The 19,821-nt window shown below is 51.9% G+C and overlaps 1 protein-coding gene across 11 annotated transcripts in view; it reads right to left on the bottom strand.

Annotated features, from left to right (window-relative positions):
- Positions 1-446: 446 nt before the first annotated feature.
- Positions 447-19,821, bottom strand: part of FAM193B (family with sequence similarity 193 member B) — a 32,508-nt gene continuing 13,133 nt past the window's right edge. For 3 of the 11 annotated variants that reach the window (XM_070516981.1, XM_070516988.1, XM_070516987.1), the window contains 8 exons: positions 17,476-17,718; positions 16,413-16,644; positions 14,851-15,238; positions 12,183-12,384; positions 11,032-11,271; positions 3,985-5,008; positions 3,759-3,834; positions 447-826 (listed from right to left, as the gene is read on the bottom strand). In XM_070516981.1, coding sequence (XP_070373082.1) covers positions 466-826; positions 3,759-3,834; positions 3,985-5,008; positions 11,032-11,271; positions 12,183-12,384; positions 14,851-15,238; positions 16,413-16,644; positions 17,476-17,718 — 2,766 coding nt within the window. In that variant the 3' untranslated portion in view covers positions 447-465. Of the gene's footprint in view, positions 827-2,795; positions 2,894-3,758; positions 3,835-3,984; positions 5,009-11,031; positions 11,272-12,182; positions 12,385-14,850; positions 15,239-16,412; positions 16,645-17,475; positions 17,719-19,821 lie in introns of all 11 variants that reach the window. The other 8 variants (XM_044777589.2, XM_070516991.1, XM_070516986.1 and 5 more) reach the window with 7 other exon arrangements.

The following is a 19,821-nucleotide window of genomic DNA, read 5'->3' as shown; positions in this document are numbered from 1 at the left end:
TTCCAGGCTACAAATGCACAGTTCATCAAGGCCTCAAGCCCTCCCCAGACCCATTCTCACATCAGCTGCACAGAGACCAAGTCCCACCCCTCCAACTCACCCATCTTGCAGAAGGGGAAACTGAGACACACCATGGGGAAGCAGCTGCTCCGGGTTCCCATCCTAGAGCCTCCCAACAGGAGGAAAGGGCACAGACGTTGCTGTCATACAGCCCTGTGCTCTAACTCTAGTCGGCCAGGCTAAGCTCAGTCGAGTGACCTTCCTGTTTTAGCTTTAGTTTTCTCATCTGTAAAATGGACTGCTCTGAGAATTAAGTGGAAACTATGCCAAACTGTTGACACATAGTATGTGCTCAATAAGGTTACCAACTAAGGCAGAGCCTCTGCCTCTGAGTTCATCCCTCACCTCACCCCCAACTCATACCAGCAAACCACCAACACACCAACTCTGTGTCCAAAAGTCGCTTTATCTTTCGGCATGAAAGATCTTCACAGTATCAAAAGTAAAGAATTGAAAAACAAAAACAAAAAACCAAACACAAAGAGAGCAGTGTTGGGCCAGCAGTACCAACAGCCCCCGGCCCACAGGCCAGCCCAGCCCCCAGGCTCTGAGTGTGGAGGCTGCGTAGCACCAGGAGGCGGCTCTGCACAGGGTCCTGAGGGGCCCCAGCATGGCACGGCATCCATTCAGCTTTTGGTTGGTCCAGGATGGTGGGGAGCAGGGAGGATCTTGGGCAGGTGGGTGGGGATGTGGAGGAAGAAACTGCAGACCTTCAGCTGGCAGTCGGGACCGCAGGACACCCTCAAGATGCTCGACGCAGCAGGGGCTGAGGAAACAGAAGAGCACAGCCACGTGGTGAGCAGTGGGCCCACACCCCAGCCTCCTCATGCTGGCTCTCAGTCTCCACGGGTTCCTGGGGAAGCAGGAACAGCTGCCTCCTATTTTTGCTCCCTGGGCTGAAAACATTGAACAGACTTCAGTGATCACCTCCAGCACAGGATGAAGGTTAAGACCCTGTCCGGGGCAGAGCCCCAGTCCTGGGGTTCTGTCAACATGTTGAACATCATCATAGATCTCAAGGAATGTGGGACAATCCTTGAGGAGCCCAGGACCCCCTGCTGCAGCACATCCTCCCGGGCCAGGGTGGAGTTAGAGCCCAGACTCTGGCATTTGCTCTCCCATTGACAGGCAGCAGAGAGGCCAACTGCACTCAGACTCCTGCCACAGAGCCAGTGCTGGTCCCAAGTCTGTGCCAGGGCTGCTTTCTCATGCACTTGTGCCCGAGGCTCCCAATCCTGCTGAGGGTGGAGAAGGTCATAAGGAGAGCAGGGGAAGGAGCATCTCCTGTCTTGGGAAAGAGATCAGCCAAAGAGAGAGTGGGAGAAGATGGGTGGATGAGGTTTCCTGGATGACAGGGGCATGGACCTGTGGAGGAGGTGCGCTCTTTTTTCTCTCAGGAGGGGCAACGGATCAAAGTGCCTAGGGTCCCTGCGACTCCTGATTCCTGTGGAGGTGGAGAACAGAGGCAGGAGGGCTCCCTAGCAGAAGCTCCTGGGGGTATGGACGTCTCAGTTTGGCAAAGGATCAGGGAGCCCAGGCCCTCAGAGCAGAGGGGCTGAGGCAAGTCTGAAAATAGGCCAGAGGGAGCCCAGCCCCAAAGGCTGCCCTGGCTTCAGGCTCTCTGGGCTGCCCCTGAAGAGCTGAGGCCAGCATCAAGGGTGGGCGATCTGGACCGAAATAGGGACAAGGGGACTCAGTCAAGGGTCCAGGAAGTCTGTTAACCTGGCCCAAAGAGGAACTGCCCTGGCACTGGAAAGAGGAGGCAGAGGAGGAGGAGAGGTGAGGACATCCTCTTGGGGGGCATCACTGAGCTCAGCCCACCTGCCCCAGCTTCCTATTGCCTTAGGGGCAGCTGTGTGGTTGCCAGCTAGACAAGCCCTGCCACAGGGACAGAGCTCTGGGTTGAGAGGTGGCACTGCACAGCCATGAGGTCCCAAACCCAGCACCAGGCCTGCCAGCCAGCCATCCTTGTCTTCTGTACTATGGTTCTCAGCCCAGTCCCTTCTCAAGTCTTCTGTTCTCAGTCCAGAACACCATCTCATACATCAGTATTTCAGACTAGGAGGGGAGGCGAGAGCCCAGCTAGGGGCCAGGTCTCTTCTCATAGGAGGCAGTTTCGCTATCAATTTCCTCATGGAACTTGCCACATTTGGGGAGAGCGCCCACCAGGCCCTCCATGCCTACATGACCTTTACGGCCTTGCTCTAGCTCAACCACGTCCTCACTACTCCCTTGGGGTTGTCCCTTCTTGCACAGCTTCAGCTAGAAGCAGCCTGGTAGCCTGCACAGAGGAGCCAGGCTGGGCAAGCGAGATTCAACCCTGAGTCTGATAATGTCAGGGGTAGGGGCAGCCCTCTGGGGCCCACGGCTGCCTGGGCACTTTGGGAGGCAACTGGTACGGGAAGTAGAGGCCTGGAAGACATACCCCAGGGGACGGCAGTGCAGGAAGGGCCCCTTCAGGAGCATGGGTAGGAGGGCTCACAGGAGGGCCTGGACCAGGGAGGAGCAATAGAAGGACAGAGGTCTAGGGAAGAATGGCCACAGAAGAGATGGGGCCTGCGCCTTCAGAGAGCACAGCAACCTGGGCTGTCACTGTGGAGGTGAAGGGGCCAGGGCTGCCAAGCCCCAAATTCAACTCCCTGTGCCCCAGGGCATGAAATGGTCAGCGGGGGCACAGAAGGTGGCAGAGCATGGGGGGGGTGTGTGTGTACACGTGACACTTCAAGTCTCTATACCTCACTGAGCTGTGCTGGGAGTGGTTTTCTTGAGGCTGAAGTTGGTCCAGTTTACAGCAACTTTCTGACGAGTTTGCTTTGCAGAATCCAAACAGAACCTGTCAGATTTGGGAGACACCGGAGAAGCACAATCAGAGGTGCCCTCCTCTCCCTGCTGGACTTTGTCTAGACCATGTGTCCTGGTCACTAAAGAAGCCACGTCAGCTCTGCACCACCCCTCCAGCTCCCAGATGTTGGGGTCTAGCAGGTATGGAAGCTGTGCTGGCTTTGGGGCTGGATGCAGAACCCACAAAGTTAGGGGACAACGTATGTATGAGGAGACTGACACAGCCTTGGGATGCAGGCTTCTTCCTCACCCTATGTTTTACTCTAGTTGTATGGGGCTGCCTTCTGTTCCCCTAAGGACAATGTGTTTATTTCACCCTCGAACCTTTGTAGGTGCTGGCCCTGCTGTCACAGAGGATCTTTTTGTTTGACCTCGCCCACTTGTTCTTACACCTCAGGTTTCAGCTTGGTCACTACCTCTTCTGGGAGGCTGCCCTGGCTGCACCCTTCTAGCCACCCCGCTGACTGCCCCACACCCTTACTCCCCTAACAGCATTTATCACTGGGCTCTAGGTTTATGCTCGCCTCTATCTAGACTATGTTTGATTTGCCTCTGCCCCAGAGCTCAGCCCAGGCAGGGCAGAGGAAGCGCAGGTGAATACACATAGTGAATAAAGCTGGAAAAAGCCCTGGTTCCTGGGGCCTGACATGCCTCCCTCTCCCCATCCCTTGCACCTTCCCAGATGCCCCATCCTGCCAAGTAGCTACTTGGGTTCCAGCAGACAGGCTGGCGGGAGAGCCTGGAGGGGCTCTCCCTCCAAGGGTGCAGGGGTGAGGGAGAGGCCTTTCTGAGAGGCCTGAGTGTGGGTAGGACCTGGAGTCTGCTGTGAGAGAGAGAGCAGGAGGCCCCACACCTACCTCTTGAAGTACTCCACCTCCCGGTCAGTCTCATCCATCTCCACCCCATCCATGTCCTTGGGCAGGAACACATCGTCTAGGAAGACACAGCCAGGAGGGCTCAGTGCCCACGGCCAGGCCTCTGAGGTCATGCTCTTGGGGCAGCGCTGCCCACACAGGAGGACTGCCCTCCACCCCATGGCCTGGCTGGGGTGGGGGTCAGCCACTCAGTTCCTAGTGCACTCACCCAAGGAGGAGGCCGACTTCTCTTGCTTGTTGCGGCTCCGGCGGCTCCGGCCCTTGCCCTGTGGCAAGCTCTGTGGCCTTGCTGGGCCTGGGGGCTGCACAGACTCCTGCTCCAGAGGCCGTGCCTTGGCCTCACCTGGCCAGTTTCGCCAGGAGCTGCCCTTCTCCTTGTCAGCTTTGGGGCTGCCAGCCCAACCTGGGCCTGGCCAGCTCCCCTGGCTCCCCTCTCCAGCCTCAGCACAGCTGCTCACTTTGGGAGGCTCTGGGGCCTTGCCTGGCTGTTTGGGGCTGGGGGTCTGGCCCTTGGCACTGGGAGCCTCGAGGCTGGCTGGGGACTGAGGGGCTGGGCTCGCCTCACTCTTCTTGGCCTGACTGCCCTGTCTCTTGCCCTTCCGTGGCTTCCCACCTGAGGCCACAGGCTCAGGCAGCTCCTGCTTGAAACTGGGGACCTCCTTTGGGCTTGGTTCCTCAGAGCTAGGGTTGCCTGGCTTGGGTGTCTTGACCCAGATCACTCGGGACAGGTTGGGCACCGTGTTGAGTCTCCTCACCAGCCCATTCTCAGGGATGATTCCAGGAGGGGGGCCCCTCACCTTGGTCCATGGTGGGTGAGGGACTCTCATTTCTGCCCATGGTGGGGCTGGCTCGCCTGGAGCTTGTAACGTGTGGTTCTGAGGGGAGCCCAGAGTCAAAGGGGACAGGTCAAGGTTGATGTCAGGCCGTTGCTCTGAGGAGCCATTGAGGTTTGAGGAGGGTAGATTCGGGGGCTCTGGCTGAGCAGCCCCCTCCTTAGAGAAGCCATTGCTGTCCATGCTGAGCTCACACACACTGAAGCTGGCACGGATGGAGTCTTTGACAGTGTTCTTGATCTCCTGCAGACGGCTGCTCAGGAAGCTGTTGACCCGATCCAGCTCCCGGTCAGGCCACTCCAAGAGCCTCTCCCTGGCAGGCCTTGGCTCCTGGCTTCCAGAAACACTACGATCCACCTGCTTTAGCGCTTCTGCTGCCAACTGGGCCTTCTCCTTTTCCTGCCAATACAAGAGGCAGTTTCAACAGGGGCCTGGCAGCTGCCAGGCACAATGTGACACCTAACACATCAGCCTGGGGCCCAGCTTTGCCACTAACTGCCTAGAGGCAGGGCCTGGCAATCCTGGCCTTCTTGCCCACCTGGTAGGAATGAGGATAAAATGCAATCAGACAGGTATATGTCCTGGAGGTGGAGGCAGTCATACCCACAGAGGGTAGGGTTTTTACAGCTTGTTCATCCAGAGCCCCGGTATCAGTCCTAAGGTCTAAAAAGACTAGGACTCAAAGGAGTAGGAATATAGCTATTTGGATCTTGTCTTCCAGGCCTGGGCTTAAGCAATTCACTCCCTTACTGAGTCTCACTGGATTCATCTGCAAAATGGGGACAATAATTTTGGAGTGAAGACCAAGTGGGGATGCATATGAGGAAGACAGCTGCTACAGAAGCTTTCTCTCTAATTCTGCAGGTGGTAGGGAAAAAAGCTGTGACCTTATGCGGATCTTTCAGGAAGGAAGATGTGGGGCTGTGAGACTGCCACAGTAGATCAGACTGCTTTGGGTGGCCAGGAACGCCTGTGTCCTCCTGACGCTGGGTATGGGTATTACCGAAGAGGGCAAAGTTCCCTTAGGAAGGCCACTCACTGCTCAGTTGTCCTCAAGTAATCAAGGCCAGACCTAAAGTGTGCCCAATGGCATACAACGGACAGCTACACAGGGTCCCCACAGCAAGATGTAAAAGTAGCCCCTTTGCCCAGGTGAGGACTGGGAGGCTCAGGGAGACCAGACCTGGCCAATCAGCACTGACAGAGCCAGATACGGAGAGTGAAAATCAAAGTCTGTGGACTCTGAGTCACCCCACCCCTCTGCCCAACTCAAGGCACTAGCAGGCCAAGAAGGCCTTTAGAGGGAGATAGGAGACATGTCAAAAGCCCATGGAAGGTGGCGATGGTGGTGTGCCAGGGGCTGGATGACTTCGCCTATTTCATCTATGTCTAGCTGATCTGGGAATAGTGGGGAGAAACAGGAAAAGGAAACTAGGGGAAAAAAAGGGCTATTATCTCTGAGTCAACCAAAGGAGGGTGACCCTGTGCTCCAGGAGGCATGCATTGATTTATTCTCTCATCTTCTTTGAACACTGGTTCCACAACTGCAGGACCTTGGACAAATCACTTATTTTTTCTGAATCTTACTACCATTTGTAAATTTGGGAGAAAAACTACCTAGCTATACCTCACAGGGTTGCTATGATGACATCTGAGAGGGTGTGTGTCCCTTCCCCCTGTGGTGCTCAGATGAAGAAACTCAGTCTGGAGCAGCATTTCCATCTGTGTGCCATGGAGTTCAAGGCCATAGGCAGAGCTCTGAGGCCACAGGGATGGACGAAGGACTGGAAGGCCCTTCGCTTTGCTCCTACCCTGCGCCAGAACAGCTTTGCTTTTATTTGTTAGGAACTGAAGTTTCACAGAAGATTTCAATCTCAGAAAACAGTTCTGCTGCTAAACAAAGTTTGAAAACTACTGGTGTGGAGGGAGCGCTGTGGAACCACATACAATGTGGTAGGGAGAGGAGAAAGCACAGAAACACACCTTTTCTGCTAGGTACCACAAGCCTGGTACTTCCATATGTTCTCTCACTTAATCCTCACAACTGCCCTTGTTGCATCATTATCCTCAATTTACAGATGAGGACACTTGACTTGGCAAAGAATAAGGAACTGACCCAAGGTTACACGGCTAGTAAGTGGCAGAGTTGGGGGAGTACACCCAGGTGTGATCTGCAGAGTTCCTATGTTTTTCAAACCCATTTGGCAATCATTTCTGTGAGGCAGTGGGCTGGTCTCTGAGAACTCAGCCATGCATGAGACAGTCTCGGTTTGCTGACTTGAGTCTGCTGGGGGAAAGAGACATGCAAATGGGCTGTTTAATTCTGGGTGACAGTGACAAGAACTGTAGGGAAGAAAGCACAGGGTGCTCTGGGAACCCAGACTGGGCCATCAGGGAGTGCTTCCCAGAGGAGGCAGTATGTCACTGAGCACTGAAGGGTAAGTGGGATTATTCTAGGGAGAGTGGGACAAGCACTTTCTAGACAGAATGAAGAGCAAGTATAAAGGCTACAAACTGGGAACACACAAAATGTTTAGGGAATGTAAACATTCAGAGGTACAGCTGGAGCCCAGATTTCTCTTGGCAGGGTGGAGTGACGTGGGGGTGGGCAGGAAGGCCAGAGGGGAGAGACTGAGAGATGAAGCTGGCAAGTGAGGCATGGCTGGATCCTGAAAAGCCCTGCAGGCTCTGCTCAAGTCTGGATTTAATCCTGAGGGCAATGTTCAGCCACTGAAGGCTTTTAACATAGTGGCAGTAGGGTGGAGAGAAGTGGATGGTTTGAGCTATTTGGGAGGTAGCATGGCCAGGCCTTTTGGTGACAGATAGGGAGAGAGGATGAGATGAGTCACAAAAACAACATCGACAGCCACTACTGCTGCCGTAGCAGCTACACTGACCAAGTGCTCACTCTGCCCAACTCCATTTCATTCTTGCAACAATCTGAGTTAGGTTCTACTGTTATTCTCATTTTATGGATGAAGAAACTGAGGCTTAGAGGTTAAGTGATTTGCCCAAGGTCATACAGCAAGTGTGGCAGAGCCGGGTTTCAAACTGGGGTCCAATTCCAAGGTCTGCTGCTCTCGATCACCACAATGTATTCCTCCCAGGATGGCACCTGGGTTCTGGTTCTGGCAACTGGATGGATGGTGGTGCCATTAACTAGACAGACAATGGAGAAGGAAAAGCAGGCATCTTTGGAGAAAGATAATAAGCTCAGTGTAGGATGTGCTGAGTTTGGGTACCTGTGGGCTGTCTATGAGTAGGTGCCCAGTTGCAGGAGGAGATGTCAGTGTGAAGTGCAGAGAGGAAACAGGTAGATATGATGAAGCAGGAGGCAACACTATCTAGATGGCTTCTCTTTGCCAGGGAGATGTCCTCAAGGGGGAGGGTCAGGTGGAGGAAGAGAAGCTCACAGAGGAAACAGAAAAAGCAGCAGAGAGGAAGGTGAGAAATGTGGAGAACATGGTGTTCTCACAGCCCTTTCCCTGCCCCTGCTTGGCTGAGGATGAAGGAGCCAAAGGAAACAATGTCTGAAAAGGAGACCTAACACTAACACAGATGGGAGATGTTGCCTACTGGACAAAGAGAATGGAATGGGAGAGCATGATTTGGATTCGGCAACAAAAAAGTCACTGGGGCTCTGTGGGGGCCTGGGGGTGGAAAACCAGTTTGCGATGAGTTGACAGGAGGAGTAAAGACAGTGAATGCAGACATTTTCCTGTGATGAGAGGAAAGAGACAAGGGGTAAGAGAGGTTGTACACTCAAGAACACGTTGCTTTCAAAAAAGAGACAGCACTGGGCACAGTGAAATGCCGATGGGAAACAGCCAGAGGAGAGGCTGGTGCCACAGAGCCAGAAGTTGATGTTAGGCTGAGGGGCACGGGAAAGGACTGCATGAGCCTTGGGTAGGAAAGGAGTAACTCTTCCCTCACGACCAGAAGACAGTTTGCAGGTGGGGTGGTAAGACATTGACAGTGGCTGTCCACTGGTTTTTATTCCTTGTTCAAGCAGGAAGTGAGGTTATCTGCCAAAAAATAAGGTTCAGGTTGGGAAAGCTTGGAGGTTGGAGAAGAATGGAGGTCTGTCTGACAAACGGGCTGTGGTGAACGGAAGTGATAAGGAACAAGAGGACTAGGGAGCTACAAGAGTCCTGCAGGCAACATGGGGGCTCAGGCAAGTGGAATATCATGTGGCCTGGGTGCCACAGACAAACGTGATCTGGTGCTTTCCTCAAGGTGTAGAAGGGAGAGGCAGGTTGGGGTTGAACCTAGGGTTGTGATTTTTCTGAGTGGGTGTAGTGAAAGGGCCATGGGGCAAGGAATCCAGAGTACTGGTTAAGAGAGTACATCAGTGATGGTCAAGAGATCTCAACTGGCCTGGAAAGAAGAGAAAGGGGAGGTGACAGTCTTCAGTGGATGAAGAGGAGTGGCTGGGAGGTTGTAGATGACAGAGCCAGGGGTCAGTTCCAAAGGAGCAATGGTTAGTACACGAGGGAGGTGGAAGAGGGACATCAGGGAGGAGACTGGTGTATAAAAAGATAATGACCACGACTGCCTATCACATGATGTTGCAACTGTCTGCTTCCATGTTATATCCTGGCCTCTCGACAGGGCTAGGAAGACAGCAGCTGTGCAGTAAGTTGTTGAATGAGTGAGTAGAGCGCGATAAATGGCAGACTACAGAGGTGTGCAAGGTATAATGGGAGTACAGTGGAAGAAGTTACCTAACGAAGTCTGCAAATGAGGAAGCATCTGAACTGAGCTTGGAAGCTGTCAGGAGGAAAAGGAGGGGAGAGAAGAGAACATTACCAGTGAAGGAGAAAGGATGTCCAGGCACAGAGATTTATGAAAAGCACACCAGGCCTGGGAACTGCAGTGTGTGCTCACTGGGATCTAACTGGGAACCACTGCCATAAGAGGCCAGGAAAGGCCAAAGAGACCACTGTTCCCCACTGGATACTTCTGGCCAGGCAACGCTGGATGGGAGGCAGAATGTCACGACTGTGTTCTGAATGCAGTGGTGAGACCCCCTGGCTCACTACTGCAGGCTTCAGGGAAAGAGTCCTGGCTTGTCCTTTGGGATGGACAAACACGGAGAATCACTGCTGCTTTCCAGAGCACCAGGGCTGTTTGACCACCCGCGATCTAGAGCTAGCCGGTTGTCAAACCCAATCTCTTCGGCCGCTGGGTTCTCGAGTGTGACACTATACAAGATGCAGCTGGGGGCAGGCAAGTGAAGAGGTAACGAGGTGGCAGGGGACAAGCCATCAAGCCCTGGGGCTTGCTTGGCATCAGGGTTCTATCCTCAGCCCTCTGGGAGGAGCTCACTCAGCCCATAGCTGGGTCATTCCCATGGCTTCAATTACACCTCCACACTGGCAACTCCCAGCCCTACACCTCCAGCTCCACTCAGACGTCTCATGAGAACCTCGGAGTCAATGTGCCCCAACTGAACTCCGTCTTCTGCCACTCCCGTCCTCACGGGTGAAAGGCACGCCATCTTGCCAGTCACCCAAGCAAACACCTGGGAGACATCCCTGACTCCTTCATCTCCCTATCCTGTAATCAGATCACCAAAGCCTGTCACTTTTGCTTCCTCTGAAGGTCCCTCTCTCCTGCTCTAGCCCCATCAGGAGTCATGTCTCCCTCGGCTCACGGTTTTCCTGCCTGGAGCATCACTCCTCCAGACTACCCTCCATATTGCCACACAGTAATCTTGGAATAAGATCCAACTAAGTGCGTTCTTTGATTAAAGCCCTCCAGTGATTCCCCCTCAGCTGTAGGATCAAGGAAAGCTATTCAGCAGGGCCTACAAGGCCCTCCCTCACCTCCACCATCTGTCCTGCCTCTCCCCTGTTGGAGCTCTGGCTACACCAAGCTGCTGTGGATGTGCTACGCCCACTGCCAGGAAGGACCTCCTGAGAAATTTATACTCACTCCCTACAACTCAGTTCCTGAGTCAGCCTCTTGGTACAGCCATTTCCAGCACGCCCAGGCAGGATAGGGGCCTTCCCTCATCCCAGTGCTTGTCTCACACTAACACTGCTTATCCAGTTTCATGTCAGTCTCTCCACTGGACTGAGCTTCTCCAGGGTGAGAACTTAATGGCACCATCCTCTGGCTCCCAGTATTTGCAGAAGTGTTTGCTGAATGAATAAATGACTGACTGACTGAAAGCAAGTCCTGGGCTTTGAGGAACCTAGCAAGCAGCTTCTGAAGCCAGGACTTGTTTTTCCTCAATCATTGGCCCCCAGGCTCCCTGACCCTGATGCCTCCCAATCTCATTCAGATCTTCCCAGAGCAGTGAGCTGTGCCAAGGCCTTTGGCAGCCAGCACCATTCATGCTCCAGAAGTCTTGGGGGTTGGGGTGAGGGAGTCCTCAGGGACGAGAGGTGGTAGAGCTGGGCTCCCCCCACACCCACCTTCTTTTTCAGCTTGTGCCGGGCCCGCTTGGCAGCCCTGGCGCTGTTGGGGACTTTGGGTTCCGTGCTGTTGATGAATTCCAGCAGTTCATCCACATCTCGGTGGTCCACGGCGGGCTCCCCAGGGATCCCGCCCAGGGTGCCCCCCTTCATGGGCAGCTCCTCTTTCCGCCTGGTCAGCCTCGAGCGAAGCTTCTCTCGGATCTCGGTATAATTCCGACTCGTCGGGGCGGCGGGTGGCTGGGAGAGGGGGAGGTGCTAATGTTACACCCTGGGCCTGGGAGGCCCGTAGCACTCCCACCCGTTGGCACTGAACATGTGGTGAGAAGCAAGACAACTGTTCTCTCTACCGTAGCCACAAAGGCCAAATGGCTTCACCCTCAGCCAGGCCCGGAGCCAAGGCAGTGGTGGGCGGAGGGAGTGGGAGGTATGTGAGTTTTGGGAGCATACTGACTGGGGAGCCTGGAAAGCAGGTTTGAGCCCGGGCTTCGTCACTTGGAAGCTGTATGACCTTGGGCAAGTCACTGAGTCTTTGTGAGCCTCAATTTTGTCATCTTTAAAATGAGGATAATAACCCCTAGCTCAAAAGGGACGAGCAATGTAATTACTGTCATTTCTTCTGTCCTCAACTGCTCTACCCTAGCCGGCGGCCCTTTCCTTTTCACCTTATGAGACTTCTGAACTGCTTTCTCCCCCTGTCCAGAGACAGCATGTACTCTGCTCTGAGCCTCCTTCCTGGCGCCGTCTGTGCTCACGGCCTGTCCCTTGGCTGGCTCTCACAGTTGGGGGACTGAGAGCCTTTGCTTCCACTCTGCCTTCATCACGCACAAGCGTTCACTTCTGATTACACACGTATACATACTCATCAGAATCATAGCTTTCTCTCTGCCATTTCCTTTCCTTTTGCCTAAGGAAAAAAAGTCAATCTTAAGAGAAACCATGAAAAGAGCAAAGGTAGCAAAATGTTTAAAAATCCCCACGTCACCACTGTGCTGTGAGGATCAAGCGAGCAGACACAGGTGTGAGGACTCACAGGGTCCCAGCAAGGTTATTGTCCCCATGAGCAAGGGGGCTTCTGGGGAGAGCAGGGTGGTCCTTGGGCTCACCTTGGCTGGCCCCCAGCCCTCTCTGGCCTGGGCAGGCCCACTCACCGCATTGTGACCGAAGAACTCACAGTAGCAGCAGTCACAGAACTTCCCATCTCTCTGGTGGATGGAGGATGAGGTGCAGGAGCTACGCTCTGAGCTGCTGTCCTCTTCCTCGCCCAGCCCCTCATCTGCCTCGCATGGCTGGGGCAGTTGACAGGCCAGGCCACTGTGTGTAAACTTGTGCCCCTTGCACCCGGGGTCCCTGCTGATGGGGGAGAAAGGCCCAAAGGTGAGGGAGAGCAGGGCAGGACCAGGCCACAACAGGAGCCCAGGCAATCAGCCCAACCCCTATCGCCATCCCAACTACCCTTCATCTGCCTCATCCCATGAAGGCTGAGGCAGTCAGACCGCATCAGGAGAGGGTGAACACCTTCATTGTCCCTCAGTGCCCGGCTCAATGGCACTATTCTGGAAAGGTTCCCTATGCCTCCCCTGCCTACATCCATGTGACCCTCCTGGACTCTGAGGGCACTGCAAACACCTCTGTCTATCTTACTGTTTATCACGCTCTACTGTGATGGTCTGTTTGTCCCCTTCTCTCTCAGACCAACTGTGCACTCCCCAAGGGCAGGGATTATGCCACTTATATTTTTGGGTCCCAGTGTGTAGCATAACAACTGTGCACATAGTAGGTGCTCAATAAGTAGGTGTCTGAACAGATCGGTGGACTGATGGCTCCCCTGGAGCATCCAAACAAGGCCAACGAGGTCAGTTTCCTTTTGCTCTCTAAGGTCCCTATGACAGAGTCTGCACTAGTGGGTGGAGCTGCCTTAGCCGTGGGGCCTTGAGGCTAGGAAAAGCAATGTGCCTTGTGGGCCACAGACTACAAGAGCTGCTGTCTGTGCCAGGTACTGTATTCAGATTATGTCTAACGATCCCCCAAGTCCTGCAAAACAGGTGTTGCTCTCCCCATCATGCAGTGGAGAAGATGAGGCTCAGATGCTTAACTGATTTTCCCACGGAGTGGCCAGGACACAGCCCGTGTTTCTGCATGCAAAGCTCACATACTCCCACTGCACTGCTCTGCCTCTGGATTTCAGGAACCATGGGGGATTCTTGTAATATAGACTCTTTTCCCAGGGTAAGAATGAGACACAGGCCTGCAAGGTCCCATAATTGGAGCTGGGAGAGCCAGAGCCCTGGGTTGGCCATTAGCAGCTGGAGTGCCCTAGAGCTGGGGCCAGAGCTGAGGCTGAGGATGTGGGAGCTGGGGGGAAGAGCAGGGCAAGGAGAAATGAGGAGGCTCAGCTTCCAGGGCAGTCCACGGGGCAGGGGTAGAAAAGGAGGGGAAGGAACCATTGCCAGTGGTTCTTAGAGAAGCTTAATCCAAACTGACCACTCTTCATCTAGCACATTAGCAAAATTAACATACCCAGTGCTCCTGAGAACATGGAGAAACTAGCACTCTAATACTGGTGGTTACATCAATTTGGAGAGCCCTTTGGAAAGCAATTTCTCAAAGTATATTAAGGACCCTTCTCAAAAAAAAAAAAAAAGACACCCTTGAACTCAGAACTTTTTTTTCACTCTGAGGGATCTATTCCAAGAAGAAAAATCCAACAGTGGGAAAAAGCTTTATGCAAAGACATCTCCAGTGACATTATTTACAGTGTTGAAATGCTGGAACGGCCTAAATGTTCAGCAACTGGAGAACAGTGAAGTGCACTACTGCGAATATTCTCCGGCCTTTAAAGCTGAGGTCAGAAGACCATGCAGGAGCCTAAAAGTGCTAAGTGAAGCCAGACGATGAGAAATTGTACAGACACTACCAACACCATGTGGGAAAGACACGGGAGGGAAACTGCTGAGAGTGGTTGTATTAGAGTGGTGGGATTTTAGAATGGGAAAATGTAAACGCGTAATAAAATACATCTATCTTCTCCAAAGAATTTTATCTTTCAAATATACATTAAAATAACCTTTCTCAGTGCTTAAGAGTTACTTATAGGAATCTACCTTAAAGACATAATTCCTAACTCAAATGCAGATCTGGGTGCAAGGATGCTCATTATAGCCTTGTTTATAATGGTTAAAAACTGGAAATGCCTAAATGTCCAGGAATCGGGGAAGGGTAAAATAAATTATGCTAGAGCTATACAATAAGACACTATGTGGCCACTGAGAAGTTTTTCGAAGAATTTTAACTGGGGAAATGATCATGATATAATGTTAAAAAGTAACTACACAAAAATGTATATAGAACAGGGACCTAATTATGTTATCTACAGAAACATCAGAAGGAAAATACATCACAGAGTTAGAAGCTTATCTTTAGGTTGTGAGGACAATTTTTTCTTCTTCACACATTTATAAATTTTTCCAAGTTTTTCTGGAAAAACTATGAAAAAAAAGTCTAAGGTCAGCCCTGGTGACCTAGTGGTTAAGTTTGGTGCGCTCCACTTTGGCACCCCAGGTTCACTTCCCAGGCACAGACCTATACCACTTGTCCATCAGTGGCCATGCTGTGGCAGCGGCTCACATACAAAATAAAAAAGAGGAAGACTAGCAGCAGATGTTAGCTCAGGGAGAATTTTCCCCAGCAAAACAAACCAACCAACCAACCCAACAGAGTCTAACCCTTTAATTTCCACCCTAAAGGTACCCTCTGCAAAGTTTTCCAAAACTCTGAGTTGGAGTCAGCAGGGATTTGCCCTTCATGCCGCCCACTTACCTGTGAGTGCTAGGGAGCTGCTGAGAGCTTGGTGGTGGGAGGAGAGGACTGCCACAATGCCCACTGCAGTGCCCACTACAGGGGTGGCTGCACCCCGAGAATGGCGGAGGCATCTTCAGGAGTGACATGCTGGTGGAGGGCAGGTGGGGGCTCTGACAGGCCCCCGGGGTGTTGGGGGCAGCAGCAGCAGCAACAGGGCATTCTGAAGCCTGGGCAGGGAAAGGTGCTGCTGGGGAAGGGGGCAGCAGGTGTGGGTGGGGTGGTGAGCCAAAGGATCCGGGGTGAGATGGGATCAGTGACACTGGCTGTGGGTGGTGGCCAGTGGGGCTGTTAGGTGGAGCAGTGAGGTCTGAGTGCCGGTGGTGCTCCGAGATGGAGAAAACCTCACCTGTGGGCAGATTGGGGAAAAAGGTGTCAGAGTGGGAGCCCAGATTCTGAGAAGGAACGCCCAAGGGCTCACTGCCACAGTATCCTGCTTACTGTGACCAGAGGGACCTGGCTGGGCACAGCCTCTCAGCATAGTGGACCTGTGAACTGTTGGGAAAGTCCAGCAGTACCTTGAGCTGAAGAGGTTTTTCTGCAGGCAGCAGCTCAGCTAGACAGGCTCGAGGAGCCCAGGTCTTAGGGAGAAGGCACCAGGAATGCTGGCTGCATGGAAGTCCACACACCTCTACTGTGGCACAAGCAGGGGATATGTGTTCTGTCTCTCAGGGTCTGTCTAGGACCTGCTTGTTTACAGGCATTCCTCAGGCCCAGGGCAGGATCTGCAAAAGTCTGTGGAGCAGCAGGCTAAGGTTCTCTCTCTTGGGCCATGAGGACAGAGGCAGCCAGGGTATGCTAGACTTTCAGGTGGCCTGAGATTTCAGAGAAGCGGGAAAAGGCTTTGATGACTCTCTTTGGCTTATGCACCAAAACAGCTGGAATTATGTACTGCTCAACTCTTAAGTTCTAGGGGAAGCACCCATTTGAAGAACTCAGCCACTCCATTTAGTAGAAGTAGACAATAATTCCTATTTACATAGTGCATCAATAACCCATGATTTTTCCTTTGGGTCTCTGAGGGTCACCTCAGGATCTAAAGAAGGCTTATGTAGCTGTGAAACTGGCTGATGATAATGGCAGCTTGCACTGTCAGACTCCTGTGGGTGTTAAGTGCAGTGCTTTTATACCCAGCCCTTAAGTGGAGAAAAGGAAGCCCAGGAAGATGAAGCCACCCAGGTCCTCTGTGCTGCTGCAGCGGTCAAGTGTGAAGTAATCTAAGTCCTAATTCCCTAAGGAGCCTCCCGGACTCCATTTTCTGTTCGGCCACTGCTCACCAAGTCCCCTCCCGGATCCAATGGGAACAACTACTAGAGCCATGCAGTAGTTTTCAACTTCAGAATCCTGGGAAAGGAATCTCACAGAGAAAGTCAAGGGCTAGGTGCTGCCCCTGCTTCCCACCAGAACAGTTCCACTTTTACTTAATTTAATAACTGATCTGGTTCATTTGAACAAAACTCGTTACGAAAATACAGCTCTCTACATTTATGGCGCCTGGCTCTCTCCCAAGCTTGGAGACTCACCGGGGATGGTAGGAGGACTCCCGAGTGAGCTGCCCGGCACGGCCCCACTGGAGTGCGGGGAGTTCCAGAGGCCTGAGAGCTTATGTGCTGACAGGAATGAGCTGGGATCCCAGTCTCCTGAGTTCCCATGGCAGGAGGAGGACGAGGATGAGGACGATGAAGAGGATGACGAAGAGGAATGAGAGTCACCCCCACAAGACTGTGATTTGCAGGATGTGTGTGACAAGGAGATCTGGAGAAGGGGGAAGAAAAAGGCTCATGATAAAACAGCAAATATCAGAGCTGACCCTCTGCTGCCTGAGCTTACCCAGGAGCTCCTCTTCCTCCAGGCCCCCATGTAGTGGCCAAGGCACAATTCCCACCACTCCAGGTGCAAGGGCAAATGTGGACCAGGCCTTTGCCGGGAGGGGCTGTGGTGCTCCCAGTGAAGTGATGTGTGTGGATATTGGTGAGAGAGACTCTGGTCAGGGCAGACATTTCCTGCCAACTGTGGGCCTTTGGGGAGTCCTAAGAGCTGCCAAGGAGAAGGGTCTTTAAGCCAAGAGTTCCAAGCTGAACTGATCTGGGAAAAAGAGAGGGGCTGGAGGAGAATGAGAAATGAGGACAGTCTGACAGCTGTGATTCAGGAGATGGTAGACTTAGATGGCTCCCAGCCAAGAGATGGGAGATGCTCCCTAACTGAGGCACACTGCAGACCCTCAAACCGATCTTTGCCCTCCATGTCATACTGGTTGGCTTTCAAGCTGCCAGAGTTGAAGGTGGCACAGCCACATGGAAAGGGCAGGATCTCAATCTATCAGTACCTATAAGCCAGCTCTCACACTGCACACAGACTCTCCTCAGGGGCTGGTGGGCTACCTGAAGCCTCTTTCTTCTTCCCCAGAATGTGAACCCAAGTCACTACAGCTGTGTGAATGCAGCCCAGCAGCCTCTCAGCACCTGGACATAGGGGCTGCTTGAGGAGAGCCACCTGAGAGGACAGGGAAGGAACAGCTCAACAGCCTGACTTCTTTGGGCAGGCAGCCCTTCTGCATTCAGGGACCCCTTCTGAGCGGTTACCTACCGCCACTGCATGTTCTCGACCTGTCTGCCTTTCATCTTCCTCCATGCTCTTTCGGCAACTCTGGCAGACCCACAGAGGCATCTCGCCTAGGAGATTCTTGACGAGCTTTGGCATGAAGTCAGGGGGCAGCTTCTCACCCTGCAACACCAGTCCGTTTTGGGAAGGGCCTTCTTCCCAGCCTTTACGTTCTCGATGACACAGCAGGCAGCAAGTTTGCACAGACTGGCTGGAGGTGGGGGGAACCTGTCCAACAGACAGAAACAGGGTTTCCCAGGAGAGGAAAGGCTCTGCTTAGAAATAATATCAATGATAATAATAATGTCACTTATTACGTGCCAGGCACTAGGTTAGGCACTTTATATTCTTAATTTTAATCCTGGTAACAGCTCTGCAAACTAGGTGTTATTGTTTCCTTTTTTTTTTAGATGAAGAAACAGATTTCAAGAAGTCAAATAAGTTGCCCAAGGAGCTAGTGAGTGGTTGACCTAGGATTTGAACCCCAGTGAGGCTAACTCCAAAGCTCATGCTGAAATGTCTTAATGCCTCAATGTTCCAAAATCTTGGTTAAAAAGAAAATGGCCTTTCCTTCTCTGGCATGTCTGGGAGAGGCCACAATTCTTGGGCTGTCTACGCAGTCCACAGACCAACCCTCATCTGGAAAGAAAAAATACTTTCAGTTAATGAGAGTTTGGGAGAACATGTGGGTTTCCTGAAGAGCTGCACAACTCCATTAGGATCACAGCAGCATTTTAGAGGAGGGGTTTATATAGCTAGTCAGAAACCATCAACTCAACTGAAAACTGTGTTGGAGGGAAGGTAAGGCAGACCTTAGTGCTTCTCAGAGGCAGTGAGGTGTGGTGAAAAGAACCTGGGCTTTGGGAGTGAGACTGGCATGCATTCTAATCCCTGCCTGACCACATATTAGCTGGGTGACCTTGAGCAAGTTATTTAATTTCCCAAGCTCCGATTTCCTACCTACCTTGCAGAGTTGTTGTGAGGCTCAGTGCATAAACAGAGGAAGTGCCTAACCCTGTGCATGCCCATAGCCTAGGCCCAATAAACAGTAATTATTACCTGGACATATTTTTCCCTTCTAGGACAAACTTGACCTGGAAATATGTCTATAGGGTTTTTTTTTCACATTGAGGGGTAATGACTGGGACACTAATTACATTTAATGACCCCAATTAATGGCTTTCCTGTATCCTGCAACTTTGTAGCCGTCTCACTCTGACACTGAGCTTGGTCATGTCACTTTCTTTGGCCAACAGGATGTTAGCAAACATGCTGCCAGCATAAGTTTGAAAAGTGTGTATGCATTTTTACTTGCTTCCTTGCATGGCTGGGCTTGCTCGCTCTTACACCTCTGCCATGCCATGAGAGCATGACCAGGCTAGCTGCTGGAGGGAGGTGAAAGAAGTGGGGAGAAAACTGAGTCTTCCCAGCTGATTGGCCTGCAGATCAGACACATGAGTGAGCCCAGCTGAGATCAGCCAAGCCGGTCCTGACTGGCAGAAACACCCAGTCAACCCACAGACTCATGAGAAATAATAAATGGTGTTGTTTTAAACTATTAAGTTTTGGGGTGGTTTGTTACATGCAATAGTTAACTGATATACCCTCCAAACTTACCCACCACTATATAACAGGTGTTTGTTGAGGCTTAAACAAAGGAATAAGGCTATCATTCTCATTCTACCAATAAAATAAATGCCATGATCTTTCTTGAACAAAATCACCTTCTCACAGTAAGATAGCATCAGAGTATCCTTAAATTTGTATCTTACAATTACAATGACCTAGGTCTTCTAGGTTTCTAGAAAAAGAAAGGAACCAAATAGCAGTACCAGGAGCATAATGAAACATTTGAGGAAGTATAAGGACCTTGGAAAAGAATACCAAAGAGAGAGAAATTTACATGTGGAACTCAGGTGAGATACTGTCTAAACACTACAATTCAGTGAGCAAGGCAGCTGTTTAATCACAACTGCAGAGGATCTAGTGTGCTAACCCACTGGTGGCGAGCATCTCCTGGAAAGGGTGGAAGGTTGACAGAGAAAAATGGCATTCAGAGGAGTTTAGACGAAGGAGGTCTTTTTGAGAAATGTACCCAGGAAACTTTCCATAGCTACAAGGTGCCATACTAACTCCAGGGGGAGGAGGTGAGGCCAACACCCAAGTCCCTTCCCCTGTGAGGAATATAACGGTGACCATATTCTTAAGGCAATCACCAGGACACATAATTTTACTACAGTTGAGTTTCATTTCATTTGAGTGTTAGACTCTAAAGTTATTACATAAGATGAAAATTTTGTATGAGTAAAGTTATTCTCAAAATTCTTTTTA

The sequence above is a fragment of the Equus asinus genome, chromosome 9 (assembly GCF_041296235.1).
Source record: "Equus asinus isolate D_3611 breed Donkey chromosome 9, EquAss-T2T_v2, whole genome shotgun sequence".
Classification (NCBI taxonomy): domain Eukaryota; kingdom Metazoa; phylum Chordata; class Mammalia; order Perissodactyla; family Equidae; genus Equus; species Equus asinus.
Note: the sequence above shows the minus strand (reverse complement) of the source record. Positions and strands in the feature narration are given on the sequence as shown.